This window comes from Neltuma alba, unplaced genomic scaffold (genome assembly GCF_004799145.2).
Source record: "Neltuma alba isolate B1F8T4 unplaced genomic scaffold, ASM479914v2 tig00010307_pilon, whole genome shotgun sequence".
Taxonomy (NCBI): domain Eukaryota; kingdom Viridiplantae; phylum Streptophyta; class Magnoliopsida; order Fabales; family Fabaceae; genus Neltuma; species Neltuma alba.
In genome coordinates this window covers 1-14,013 of record NW_021635221.1, presented here as the reverse complement: position 1 = coordinate 14,013, position 14,013 = coordinate 1, and the positions used below count along the sequence as shown (strand labels likewise).

At 31.6% G+C, this 14,013-nt stretch overlaps 1 protein-coding gene across 1 annotated transcript; it reads right to left on the bottom strand.

Annotated features, from left to right (window-relative positions):
• Positions 1 to 2,923: 2,923 nt before the first annotated feature.
• On the bottom strand, positions 2,924 to 8,781 carry LOC114755656 (BTB/POZ domain-containing protein At5g47800-like). Its single transcript, XM_028944519.1, is given in 9 exon segments — positions 2,924 to 3,149; positions 3,151 to 3,678; positions 4,257 to 4,997; positions 5,367 to 5,765; positions 5,920 to 5,989; positions 6,078 to 6,216; positions 6,846 to 6,937; positions 7,041 to 7,198; positions 8,757 to 8,781. Coding segments are annotated over 6 exon segments (1,836 nt in total). The 5' UTR covers positions 6,137 to 6,216; positions 6,846 to 6,937; positions 7,041 to 7,198; positions 8,757 to 8,781; the 3' UTR covers positions 2,924 to 3,110.
• Between the last annotated feature and the right edge of the window lie 5,232 nt (positions 8,782 to 14,013).

Below are 14,013 nucleotides of genomic sequence, written 5' to 3'. Positions count from 1 at the left end.
AGTTATAAAATGAACAGTAACCTAAGTAATTTTTCAAAATCTGTTTTTCCTAGTTTAATGAGATGTGATTATGCGAAGTTATTCCAATTATCATGTTTTGGCCGCATGCATGGTCTAAAGTTAAGGTATTACATTTTTCGTATCACAAATTATTTTTATCAAATTTTCACCTTTTAGGCCTCAAATTCTAGTTTATACAATTTTTTTCTTATTTTCTGTTAATTTCGAGCACACCTTCCAAAAATGCATTTTTTAGAACGAAGTTTTTCAAATTTACAATTTAGTTCCTACTAGAATTTTATCTCAAAAGATGTCTCATCTATGTCTCTATTATCCTATCTAGCCTTTAGTCAGTTTTAAATTTCTCTCTTAGTAGCCAAAAATGTGAGATGTGGTACTCCCGACTTGACAAAAATTAATTTCAAGTTAAAAGTGACTTGAGCATACTTTGAATTATACAAAAAGAAAAGTCAATTAGTGTAATTTAATTCATGTTTGGATTGACTTTTGTTAAAAAAAATCAATTTGACAAGCGAAAACTTATTTAGATTATTAATATAAAAGTAAGTTTGAATATAAAATGATTTAAAAGGAAATAGTTTTATTAAATAATGTATATATAGTATATGCACATTATGTATTAATTTTAAGAGGAATATTAAAATTAAAAATTATAAAAATGAAGAGAAAACCATTTTGCAGATGCTTGTATTTTTGCTCAATTTTTAATTTGGTGCCTATGTGTTTCTCTTAATTAAATACTTTAATTTTACTCTGTTTACATAGTTATTATTCAAAAAAATTTAAAAATACTAAAATATTTAAATTTAGGAAAAAATCGGGAAAAAAATCCCCCTATTGAAAATATAATTAGTGAGAATTATCTAAATCAGAATATAAGTACTTTGTGTATAAAATTCGCACTCAATATGTGTAAAAATTTATAAGTTACTTCTCACCAATTAAATTTTTAAAAAAGATTTTATTAATCTTGAAATGAACTCTAGGAGATGAGTAAAAGCAGCCTTTCACTCACCCATCTGGACCCTACTTTTTTGTCTAACGTGAAATGCAAAAGACAAAAGCAACAAAAGGCATTGTTGGGAAAAAAATCACTTCAAAGCATAAGCCTTTTTTTTTTTTTACCAGAAAGCATAAGCCATTTACTGTTAGCACCCATCTAAACATGTATTTTAGGTTTGTAGCTACTTTTTACAGCTTGTTGAGGCTCATCAGCGTGATCCCGAACACAACCTTAAACTTCACCTCTAGCTTCTGATTTTTTTCGTTGTCATGGACATGTTTCTCAACTCACTCTGTGTTTACATTTAAATTGTAAAAATTTTGCATCGCTCTATTCGCCTCCTTTTTGGTGACCAGCCTTTCTAGCATAATAAACTAAATAATTCAGACACAATAAATTATAGAAGTTCAAAAGGGGAAGGATGAACAAGAAATTTTAGACGCTGAAAATTTTTTACATTAATATTCTATGAGCAGCGGTTAAAAACGATGGTTTCATAATTAAACATAGCATTGAGCTAACCAAGCCATTGGTTCAAGGTTCATCAGTTGGACTATTGAACTATGATATAATTTTAAAAAAAACGTATGAAAAATAAGAACATTAGATAATTTTTATCCAGATTCTTGTCATACATACTAAGTTTACAGTAGATCACATCATTATCACTCTGGTTCTTAATATAAGTTGCCCATCACATTTTTTGCATACCAAGAAATATTTAAATTAATAAATTTTTAATTTTACCCTTATTAAAATTTCCTCTCTTTACATTAACAAATTGACAAGTCATTCTTATATATCTTCCTTTTTTTTTTCTCTTTCCAATGATGATTAAATAAGAGTAAAATTGGAAAACAAACATTAAGTATATTATAAGTAACTTAAATGTTGGACCAAAATTTTTTCCTATAAATGACTTATATTTATGACCAAAGTGGTACAATAAAAATATTTATTGTTCATCATAGATCGGTTCAAGACCGGTTTTAGGCTAGTTTCCTGCCTGTTCACTTTTTTACCAGTTCTGAGGATGCTCTGGATTGGACATATGGCTAGTTCCTATTTCTAGTGCAACTATTCAAACCTGCTCATGAAATCCAATTTTGGTGTGTCAAAAAAAAAAGAGGGAAAAAAAGAAAAGAAAAAGAGGGCTCATTTACTGATTAAATGTATATGCATCCATTGAATACCCCATTGAGGAATATGCAAGGAACACAAATGGGAATATGATTCTTTCAGATTGTTCAGTGTTTTCATATGACCGCAAAAATTTTGAAGCACTTGAAAATTCAGTTTCCCGAGATGTTACCACCCGGACAAGCGATATTTTAAATGTTATATGAAATTATAAACATATATAAAAATTAAATGGACACTATTAAACTGAGTCAATTCCGAAGGTTCAGATCAATGCTAGATTACTTCAAAGAGCTTTCCTCAGAAAAAGGAGTTATATGACAATCAGTGACTATTGAGAAAGTAACAGACACTACATGATGATCTAAAAAACAAGAAAGAAAAAAAAAATCTCTTCTCTCCCAATTTAGCAGTGGGGATATCATGATACTATATCTGATCCTTAATATAAGAATTACCTAACTAATTTGATTAGATAAAGAAAATCAGTAAGTTAATTATTTGCCACAGATATGAGTTGCTTTTTGTGAAATGCCTTTTTTGGACAGAAACCCTTGACATGTATAATCAATAGGAACAGTAAATTACAAATTTGGAAAGGCAAAATAGATTGAATTTTTATATTTAAGACTAAATCAAATCTCCAACTAACTCTTATATTAAGACCGAAGACAGAAGGTCGTATATTACAATTGCAATGTCGTGGAAAATGTGACTCTCAGAATATTCCAATTCCAAATGCAGTATCGACCTCTTCAATAGATAAAATACAACAAAAATTTCTCAAATATTTCCTAATAATCGCAACTCTTTACCGTGAAACAGTAAAGTGCAAATATTTATCTGCTTGTACTTGTAGTACAACATTTATGTCACTGGAAAAAGAAAATAATAAGAATTGAAATTACTAAGTTCACATATAAAAGTAATTAAACAGATGTTGTGTCTAAGATATATATTTCTCTCTATCTTCCTTTTTCACGGCCATACTCTGACTTACTTCGTGCCCTTCTCATGCTTTTCTTAGGATCCAAGTTCAACCTGCTACCACCTGGTATACTTTCTTCTTTCACTTCCATTCCCCTCTCTGATCCCGTTTCTTCAACCTCTTTTATAACCATCTTCCTTTCTAGTTCCTCTGGCAACTTACTGCCTGATCTTTTAATTTTGGGTCGATCTTTTTCTCTGGTTACAGGAAGAGATACGCTTCTTGTGTCTTCTTCTCTCTTGAGTTCTTTATCTGGGCCTATAGAATATTGCTTCCCGTTGCTCTCTCTGACTTGTGGCCTCTTTTTGGCTCCAAGAAGAAGCTCGTGAGGTTTTGGCATTTTATGGTGGCTAGTGGTAGACATGGAGGAGTCTTTTTCTTGTTCAAAGTAGAGCAGCTGCACAACCGTTCTCAAAGGAAGAAGCTCGTTTTTCACAGCATGAGCTCGGACTTCCGGGGACAGTTTCTGGCAGTCTAGAATACGACACAGGCGCTTCTTGTCGGCCTTGCTCAGGTCAGGATGCTCCTGTTAATAATGTCATTAAAATAGTGTAAGGCGATGAAACTTCTACTACAAATGTACCATATTGTCTTGCTAAACTCAATATGAAACTGATTATATACAGTTATTAAGTACAATGAAAAAGTTATATTAATGGATAAGAATTATTTTGGTGTGTGTTTGAAGGGGCTGGGGAAGAGGAAAAGATCGTTTTGAAAGAAAAGAATAGCTTCTACTCTTGACCAAAACAAATGATGGCAGGACTCTCTCTCTCTCTCTCTCTCTCTCTCTCTCTCTCGCTGCCTTCTGGTTTCTGGGAAGCAACAGAGAAGAAAATTTTTCAGACAGTAATAACCTCTATCAAATGACAAAAATACAAATAATATATCAAATATTTGCTAAAAGCAATTGTTGAAGGATTTAACTATATGCTGCTAATCTATTCCTTTGTTATAGAAATTTTGAAAATAGTGATTTTAAAGAGAGGGATTGAAAAAATGCAAAAAAGGCAGTGTTTCTTAGGTATTTTTCTAGAAGATAAGAATTAGACGTAGAAGGTTCCAAAATTTTATGTCAATGCAGGTGTAATATAAATACTTCACCTTGAGATAGATGTTAATGGCCTTGTACAGATCATCATGTTCCGCTCGGGCAACATCGGGTACAGTTTCAGCAAGAGAAACAAATTTTGACACCGTCATATTATGATCCCTTGCAATCACTTGAAGATATGAATCAATGAGCTTGCTGACACTTCTAATTGACCTTAAAAAGTTGCTGCTCTCTACTGCACCAGGAGCCATTCTTTTCCAAAGCTTCAAGTAACTTTCCAGCACTGCTAGAACTATGTCTATATCATAAAAGTGATGGTCAGAAAGTGATGTTGAAGGGTAAAGCAGATCACTCACTGTTGCCTCCTCAAATTGTAGGCTGGCTCTCTTTATTAGTTCAGTCTTCGTCATTGGGGAGACCCCAAGAAAATTTGCAACTCTGAGAAGTCTTAACAAGAAGCCAACTGAAACTGACCCTCTATCTGCCGGAATCATGCCTACAATTGTTTCAAGAATCCTTCCATTTCTTTCCTTGGATTCTTCTGTCTGAGAAGCTGAACTTGTTGAACTCCTAAGCTTTGTGATCCCTGGGAGCCACCTACAGGCATAGACATGCAAGGCTTCACCTATAAGTGGTGGTGGTAGCACATATGCCGATCTGATAGCCATGATTATACATCGGAAAAGGTCTATCTCAAGATCAGAAACATCCTCCGTCCACCAATCCTTTGGGACACCGGGGTTCTGTTTTTTCTTGTACCCGGGCCTGGTGTAAGTGTAGGACCATTTGACCTGTACATGAGGATCTTCATTTATTCAGCAAATGTCCACAGGCATAACAATTAAAAATTAATATCTATAAAAGTTGTAAGAAAATGCACTAATCACACGCCATGAATAATGTGATTCATCTCAAAATCCACGCATGTCCAAGGCCCGCTCTAGTATTTTGAGAAAACTTGCCCAACGTTCAATAGATCTAGTCACTCGTGAAAAGTCATACAAGTATCTTATGTGCAGCATTTAGTATGACTCACATATGACATAATTGTATATTTATGATTTGTTTGGTTTATCTATCTTTTATAGAAAGTATCTATTTAAACATATTTACGGAAATTTTAGAAATTTGACGAAGTAGAAAGGGCCAAATCCTTAGACCTGTTGTGGGGGCGTGAGAACTTTCTCAATAATTGAATCAATGCACTTTCTGACTATACCAACATTCTCAGACCAATCTTGTAACTTAGCTGTGGTCTGCAAAGTCACAATGGAGTCCTTCCAACCTTCAAGTACGCAGGAATTCAGGAAAGCCTCAAGTTTACCAACAAAGTTTCCCTTCTCAATGGAGTCAGTCATCCGGAGGAACTTGGCGGCACAGAGTGCAGGTACGATGTTGTGAGCACTTATATTTATTGAAATTCCATAGCAAAACTTAGCACAGAGTTCAAAAGCTTCTTCCCCTCCAGGAATATCGTGAAGCTCTATAGAGATAGACTCAGAATCACTAGAATCAGAGCAAAGCCTCTGCAGGAGGCCACATTTTGGAAGAAGTGGAAACTGCAGCAAACAAAAGTAGAATTGAACATGAACAAAGACTTAATTTTGGTCTCTCTCTATTCCCCCCCCCCCCCCCCAACATCATAATTATATTTTTTCTCCAATAAAAAGAGTAGTTCTGACCAATATAACCGTGACTCCCTTTCATGTGTACCTTGTGCAGTAGAAAAGTGATATTATTGACTTGAATCACAAGGTCTGAAGGTATATCTGAAACCAGAGTCCTGCATAATCAGAATTCGTGTTTATTTTTCATATCAAGGGAAGAAAAAGACTGTGTGAAGCATCTTAGAAAAGGATTACTGTCAGTACCTAGTGGCTTGTTCTGAGTAGAAGGTATCGGGCCTTGTTCCAAGTTTCATAAACTTCATTGTTGATTGTTTTGGTCTATACCCAATAGTCAGTAAAAGTCCCTACTTCAAAAGCCCGATTGAAAAAGGATGGCTTGTACCTTGCAAGTGACAACATATTTCATGAAATAAGTATCTGATACCTTGATCAGTTGATTGAGTACTGCTATGGGAGAAAACTGCAATGCATCAGTATGAAATATCTAAAGTATAAAGGCGGAAAAAACTTTTGCAAGGAAATAATGAAACTTAAATGGAAAACCATTATTTTTGGGAAGAGCTTGGGAAGAGAGAGTGTGTTTACAGAACATTTCAGCAGGTGAAGTGTTATGCATAAAAGCTAACTTTTGCAAACCGAGCCAATCAAAACACACTAGGGTCTAAATATAGGACCTAATCAGCTCATGCCTTGTCAGCAATGACTAACTAGTTAATACACGTAACATGAAGAAAACTGGAACAAGGATCATCTGATTAGCAGCAGAAGACAGATTAACATGTGCCAGCTGCCAATTCTACTAAAAATTTAGATAACATAAGTCTACAAAAAAACAAGGAAAGGAAAAAGAAAAGAAAAGAAAACAATAACAAAGAAAGAGAATCAAAAAATAAAAAAGAGGGAGGAAAGATGAGAGAAGGATTTTGTCTTCATCATCCTCAATTGCGTATAAGGAAAGCTCACTAAATATAAAGAATAATGGTGAAAGAACAGTCTGCATGAGAGCCTTACCTCAAGTTTCATTCAATAAAGCCTTTGTCATTCTCATTTCGGTGTATAGAACTCTTGAGGGTTCTTCAGCATGTAGACGAAAGTGACCTCACCTACAGATCAATGAAAAACTATAATAAACTAAACCAGTATATTCTATCATGCACTGAGAAAGAGGATGATGAAATAGTCTATAGAATAGCAACTGCTTAACACCTTGGAAAGATGTAACGCAAATGTCTGTTGCTATGTTTTTGAAGTTACTTGAATAAAACCTGAAAGCTGAATAGTGAAGTTGACTGAGCTAAGTGGATGCAGAATGCTCTTATTGTCTTACATCAGACTTCAGAGCATTCTGCCTCTTGCTCCAGTTCCTGGCAGTAACTGAAGAATTTCAGAATTTGATGATTTCTTAGCTAACTCAACTCAAGCTATTATTTTGTACCTATGAGATAAGCTCATTAGTCTTTAGAAATTATCAATTACTTTGATTTTTGGCAATCACTAATTAAACTTATTTGTAAGGCCCTGCATTTTCAGCTATGCCAAAAGTGCAAAATCATTTCATAATATTCCTGAAAGTTGGAAACCATAAAATGTGAGACAAGTAAAACCAAAAGGGTGCATAAATCCAAAGCAGATATGTCAGCATACAGAATGCAATTGTTAACAAAATGCCTTGGATTCCATATTATGCACCAAGCAAAAACAATAACAAAGATGTGTTACCAAACAACTATTAGGTGAATGCGAAAATGACTCATCATTAGCAAATAAGAAAGATGTGTTACCAAACAGGTCTTGACTGAATATGAAAATGATTCATCATGAACAAATAACAAGAATGTGTTACCATAAGCTTCTTAACTGAATGCGAAAATGATTCATAATTAAGTTTGAGACCTGATTGCAAAGTCATTCTCACTGCTTTTTACTGAATGCAAATATGTAGTTCTCATGGTTCACCTTCATTTAGCATATTATAAACTAAAAATTTCAGCATTTGTGCCAGGAAATAAGGCCGCTAGGCATGGTTTTGGTGCTAATTTGACTCCTGTTTAGAAATGAGGTGATATATAATAAATGGCACGGCCCATTGCTTTCAATCAGACAGAAGAAATCCATTCATAATTATTTATCTAAATAAGTTGTATCAGAATCTAAGAAGCACCGATAATAACACTGAAGGAGACATCATATGATATAAATACAATGACACAACACAAAAGAATCTAACAGAATAAAATATCTTAGTACAAATTGAAGTGCTTTGCTTCATATAAGTGCTAAATATAACAGGACTCTTTTTTTGAAGAACTAATGCTTCTTGGAACAAAAATCCTCACAAGCATTCTATTTCTTAGAATTAGTCCCAACAGACTCCAATTCCATGAACATCATCAAACTGCAGAAAATGATTATGACTACTGTCAGAGTATCTTTTCTCTACACAGTATCATTGGCATCCATCTCCTGATTACTAATTGGCATCCAGCAAGGCATTTGGCCTATGTGGCCGTGGCCATCGTCTTCTGAAACTGATAAAGTTATTCACTACAGGTCAACTTCTGCTCATCCCACAAGGAGGATTTATCATTTCCTTTTTGTCCCTATCCTTTTGGATTTTTCAAAGTAAAACCTACACTGAGTTATTTTCCACACGTTTTTTCTTGTTTTCTTTTTTTTTTTTTGGGGGGGGGTACATCCGGTAAAAAAGCTATCTTATGCTTTTAATTGTTCAACAAGTCAATGAGAATGCTTCAATCAAATTACTCATCACAGAATCAGGCATTGCATCAGACATCTAAGAAACTAATTGAAAGCAGAAAAAAATTGTTTAAAGAATTGGAAAAACTAACAAGAGAAAACACAGATACAAGAACAGAGAACATGCCCAAGACATGAAACTCAGATGGCTGAATTGAATCTTACTCGGATGAAACGTTCAGAGCGCAAAACGCTGCGTCATTTCGCAAACTGTTCAAATTGAAGGAAGAAGATGAAGAAGGAGAAGCACCGAGCTGTGGATACGGAGGCCAAACTTCAGAACCAAGCATATAAATCTCTACGTAAAAGAAGCAGAGAAGATGAGTAAGAATGAGTGCTTTATTAGTTTCATTCATGTAATCTTGAGAAAGACGAATAATGGGTTAATTTGTTTCGTTTGGAACCAGCCAAAGAGAGACCAAGCGAGAGTGTTTGGGGAGCAGGAAAGCAAAGGTGAGAGAAAGGGAGAGAGAGTGGTTCGTTGGGATTAGTCAACATAGTAATGCATCAAAAGCAAGGCATGATGATGGATGATAATTGGTAAGCAGCTTGAAAGGGAAACGGAACAGAACAGAAGAGAAATAAAAGAAAGAATGAAGAAAAGGAAAAGGGGAAAGGTAAAGAAGAGGAAGCCATTCAAAAATTAACAAGTAAACGAAAACCTCTTTCTTCGCCCCTTGATGTATTCAAATATGACAGAGAAAGAAAGGGTCACGTATTAAGAAGTTGTGTGATTAATGGATCCAAATTAGTCGTGTTCCTTCGCGGTTGGAAATTATATATTGAAATCACATTTTATTATCATTGGATTTGAATTTATCAAAAATAACTAAACAATTCATGTCAACCATCCATTTGCAATTAAGTCGGCGTTTCACCTTATAGAATCAAAACACAAAGCATGGTTTTGTTGATTTTTGTGAGCTAAAAACGAATATAGTATAACAAATTTGAAATTTGGCTTAAATATAAACCTTCAGTTTAATTGTTCCACATTTTCAATATAATTTAATAATGGATAAATTTAACAAAAGACAATCAAAACATATTCCAACTCTTCACAGTTAAATAAACATTTTATTATTAATAAATTGTTAGTTGATATGGTAAGTAGTTTCATTCTGTAAGGTAGAAAATATAAGATCATGAAAAGTGAATTTATTGAGAGGCCAATATATATTTTAATTTTAATCAAAATGACTTTGAGAATACTCTGAGTTATATAAAAAAAAATTTAAAAAAATAGACATTTCATTTGGTACTTACATAAAAATCACCCAATTTCATTAATTTTTACAAGTTCTAAATTTACTTGTCTTGGTAAAGAAAATAGGTCATGGCAATACGAAAGGAAAATCCACCTATTATTCCTTTTCAGTTTTACTTTTCTTTCATGCCATATACAATTTTAAATATGAACTACCCCCATTTAATGTTCTCCATGTACCAAAATTATTACCAGAAATAAGCAATAATTATATCTTTAAATATGGAACAAGACATGTTTAGGGAACAAAACGAAAATGGAACAGGAAAATAGGAATAGCAAAAGTATAAAATAAGGGTTTACTTGGTTTTATTATCTATTTTATGATCTTAAGATAGTTTTATAGAGTAATTTTTCAAAAAAAAAATTTGTAAAAAAATTAAAAATCTGCTCAAATCGTTATTTCAAAAACCTTATTTAAATTAGTGAAGTAAAAGATGAAAAAATAGCTTGTTTTACTAATATGATTATTATTAATGAAAATATTATATTTTCTCCCTCTTCTCTAATTTTTGAGGACAAAAATTATCATACCATCAAAAAAAAAGATCCTGATTTTTTTAATTTTTCAGAATAAATTTTATTTTTGTTTTACCTTTTTCTAGAACACATTACTAAAAATACATTTGCAAATATATTTTTTTTATTTTAAGAAAATAGTTTTGGAAATAGAAAACCAAACAATCACAATCCCTACCCATTGGTTTTTTTTTTTTTGGAAAATAAATTATTTAATGCGATGATGGAGAATTGGGGTAACTTGAGAAATGGTAGAGAATGATTGCACGAGAAAAAGCATGCAACGCAATAGAGAGGGGGGTGGGGGAGGCGAAGCTGGGGTAGGGATGACGGTGAGCCCCACGGGGAGCATAGGGGAAAGATCTGGTGTGCATCCGCCATCATGCTTCCCCCCACTAAATCTTGGGATATTCTTCTTCTATTGCCCCATTTGTGGGACCAACTCTCGTATGCATGTCGGCCACGTGTTTTGTCCTCTTTCGTCCCACTTACTTATTACGCAACAAGAAAAAACTTCGTGTCTTCTTTGTTTTTTATTGAATTTTCCTTGCCATATATTATGTATGAGAAAATATGCAAGATAAAAAAACAAGAAAAAATTAATTAAAAACTTTTGACTTACTTCATCAATTTTTTCAAAATTAAATTTATTAAAAAAATTTCTCTCTTTCTCTCCCTTTCATTACCTTTGTACTACCCAGGTTGGATTAAGTTAATTTTCATCTTAAAAATATCCACGAAGTACTTAAAACCACTTTTTGAGTTAATAGGTTAAAAAATGAGTAATTTCACCCTTCTATTATAAACAGTAATTTTTAATGAAAAAAGTAACACTGTTTTTTTAAATATTTCTAAACATTGAGTAAAATGAATAAAAATAAATCTTCTACCTGTAACTTCTTAATGAATACTTTTAGAGAAAAAACATCTTAACCAAAAAGAAATCAAGTCCATTCCAAAATTTGTGCAGTTCCATTACTCATGTTCAACACAACTATTATTTTTCTACACTTTATCTCTATTTTTCTCAATTATTTGTTTTTTAAAAAATAATTCTTATATATATATATATTCAAGCTATATCTATCTATGTGAGAAGAAATTCAATCTTAGAAGTTTTGCTGCTTTCCGGGCAGTTGGAATGAGTAAGTTTATGTGGTAAAAAAAAAAAAAAAAAGGAGGAAAGACAGAAAGTCAAATTAATTATTGTGTTATTTTTCACGAAGCCGCGGCATGGTAAAAAAGAGAAGGAAACGTGAAAGAGTGGAGCACAGTGGGGATATGGGAGTGAGATTTGTGGGTTGGTTGTTTGGGAAACGAAACACGGACAGCTATATTTGTTTGTATTGTACCGTGTGCCCACCATTTTTTTAAGGGAAAATCCCAAAACAAAAAAAACTCTTAGATTATAAAAAATTTCAGATTAGGACCTGAAATTGTGTAAATGACAAAAAAAGTCAATAACACAATCTGTCATTTGTAAAATTAAAAAGAATTGACAACTTTGTCCTAATTTGTATTCATTCACTACAATGATTTAAGGAATCACTATAAGGATTTAAGCGTTAAATAGATTCGTGCAGAGAATAACTAATCACTTTTTCATACTCACTTTTTCATAGTCAGTTACCTTGTTATTAACTACAATTAATCATGTAATCACTAGAACAGTGTAAGCGTTACTTAGATTCGTGTAGAGAATAACTACTTATTTTTTTGTAATCAGGTACTTTGTTATTAACCATAACTAATTATGTAATCACTAGAACAGTATACGTGTTACCTAGATTTGTTTAGAGAACAACTACTCACTTTTGCTTAGCCAAAAGAAAGTTATCAATTCCTTCTAATTTTATGAATGACAGATTGGGTCATTGACCCTTTTTGTCATTTACACAATTCCAGAATCCAATCTGAAATTTTTTATATTCCAAGAGCTTTTCCTGAAATTTTTCCTTTTTTAAAATTTTTTTACAACTATCCAATATCTCTGTCTAATATTTCTTGCTAATATAAACTTGATTATTGTGGGACTTCAATATGAGAACTAGCGTTGCTAGATTTTTCATTTTTATTTATAATATTAATAATATTGGATACTTATACGAGCTAAGTTAATCTTAAATACTATAAAGCTCTAATTGGAATTTTTTTAATGAAGACTTTAATATTTAACATTTTTATGGAAACTAAAATGTAGTGGGAGTTATTCCTATAGACTCAAATGAATTGAAAAAAAATAAATCCCATGACTGAAAAACTATTACAAATTATAATTAAAAAATCGGATGGGATTGGACAGTTTGGTGAATGAAATTGTTAACCAAACTAATGACTCGGTTTGGGCTAGCTAGAAAACCATTTTCTTGATTGAGCTGACTTGAAATTCGGAATTAAAGCAGAAAATGAAAAGGTTTTTAGAAAGCTGATTGAGTCTTGGGCCTAATAAAAAGATCTGAAAAAATAAAAAAATAAAAATGATCCTCTAAAAAATTTCAGTATGTTTTCAAACCATTTTTTTTACCGGCATGTTTTCAAACCATTTGTAGCCATATGTGTGGTGTTATTTTTTTTTTTTTTTGAGCTGAGTTATTTTATTAAAAACTCCATACAGTATGATGTTATCATCTTCGAAGTTAGAATTATTATAAATTCATTCCCTTATAAATATGTGTATGCATAAATTTGGTGATGAAATCAGGGTATCCACTCCATAGACTTTCTAAATTAGCTTTATTACTAGCTACTAGCTACGAGGCCTTCTTATATAATATTATATATGCATATAATTATGGGGAGAATTAGAAAAAAGGACTAATAGGGAGTGATATTTATGGGAGAGGATCATAAAAATTAAAATTATTTAAAAGGATCAAATATTCAAATATAAATTTAAAAAGACTATATTATTCCTATTTGAACCTCCTACATTTCTCCTATATTTTCTATTACATTTTATTTTTAAAACCAATAAATTAATAAATTTCACTAACTTAAACACTGTTTTCTCTCAAAATTTACAACCTACATAATAATCAATTAAAAAGAAATACGTAAACATTATATTGTTTAGTCATGTACAATTAAAGTTTTATTTTCTTTATCAAAAATTAAAATTTTCTTTTAATTGAAAATAAAAGTTATATAATTTTATTAAAATTTAGATTATTATACAATTTATTATATAAACAATTTAAAAAATAAAATAAAATGATTTATTTAAATTTCTTAGCACTACATGAAGTTTTTTATATATAATAGGTGGCTTTTGTTAAATGATTTTGACGAGGGGTCTTATAAAATTATAATAAATTATCTGAATTCTTTAAATTTCTCAGCATTACATCAATTTTTTTATTTTTATATCTGATATAAATTTATTATAAAATAAAAATAAATTACACATATTTCTTTCTTTAATTTTTACAATCGTGTATATAATAAATTATATAATAATCTAAATTTTAATAAAATTATATAACTTTTATTTTCAATTAAAATCTGTGATAGTTTTAAAAAACTAATTTTTTATAAAAAATAAAACTTTAATTTTTACATGAATAAACAATGTTTTATGTATTTTTAAATTAATTTCTACGCAGATTGTAAGAAATCAAGTGTAATTTAGTAAAATTT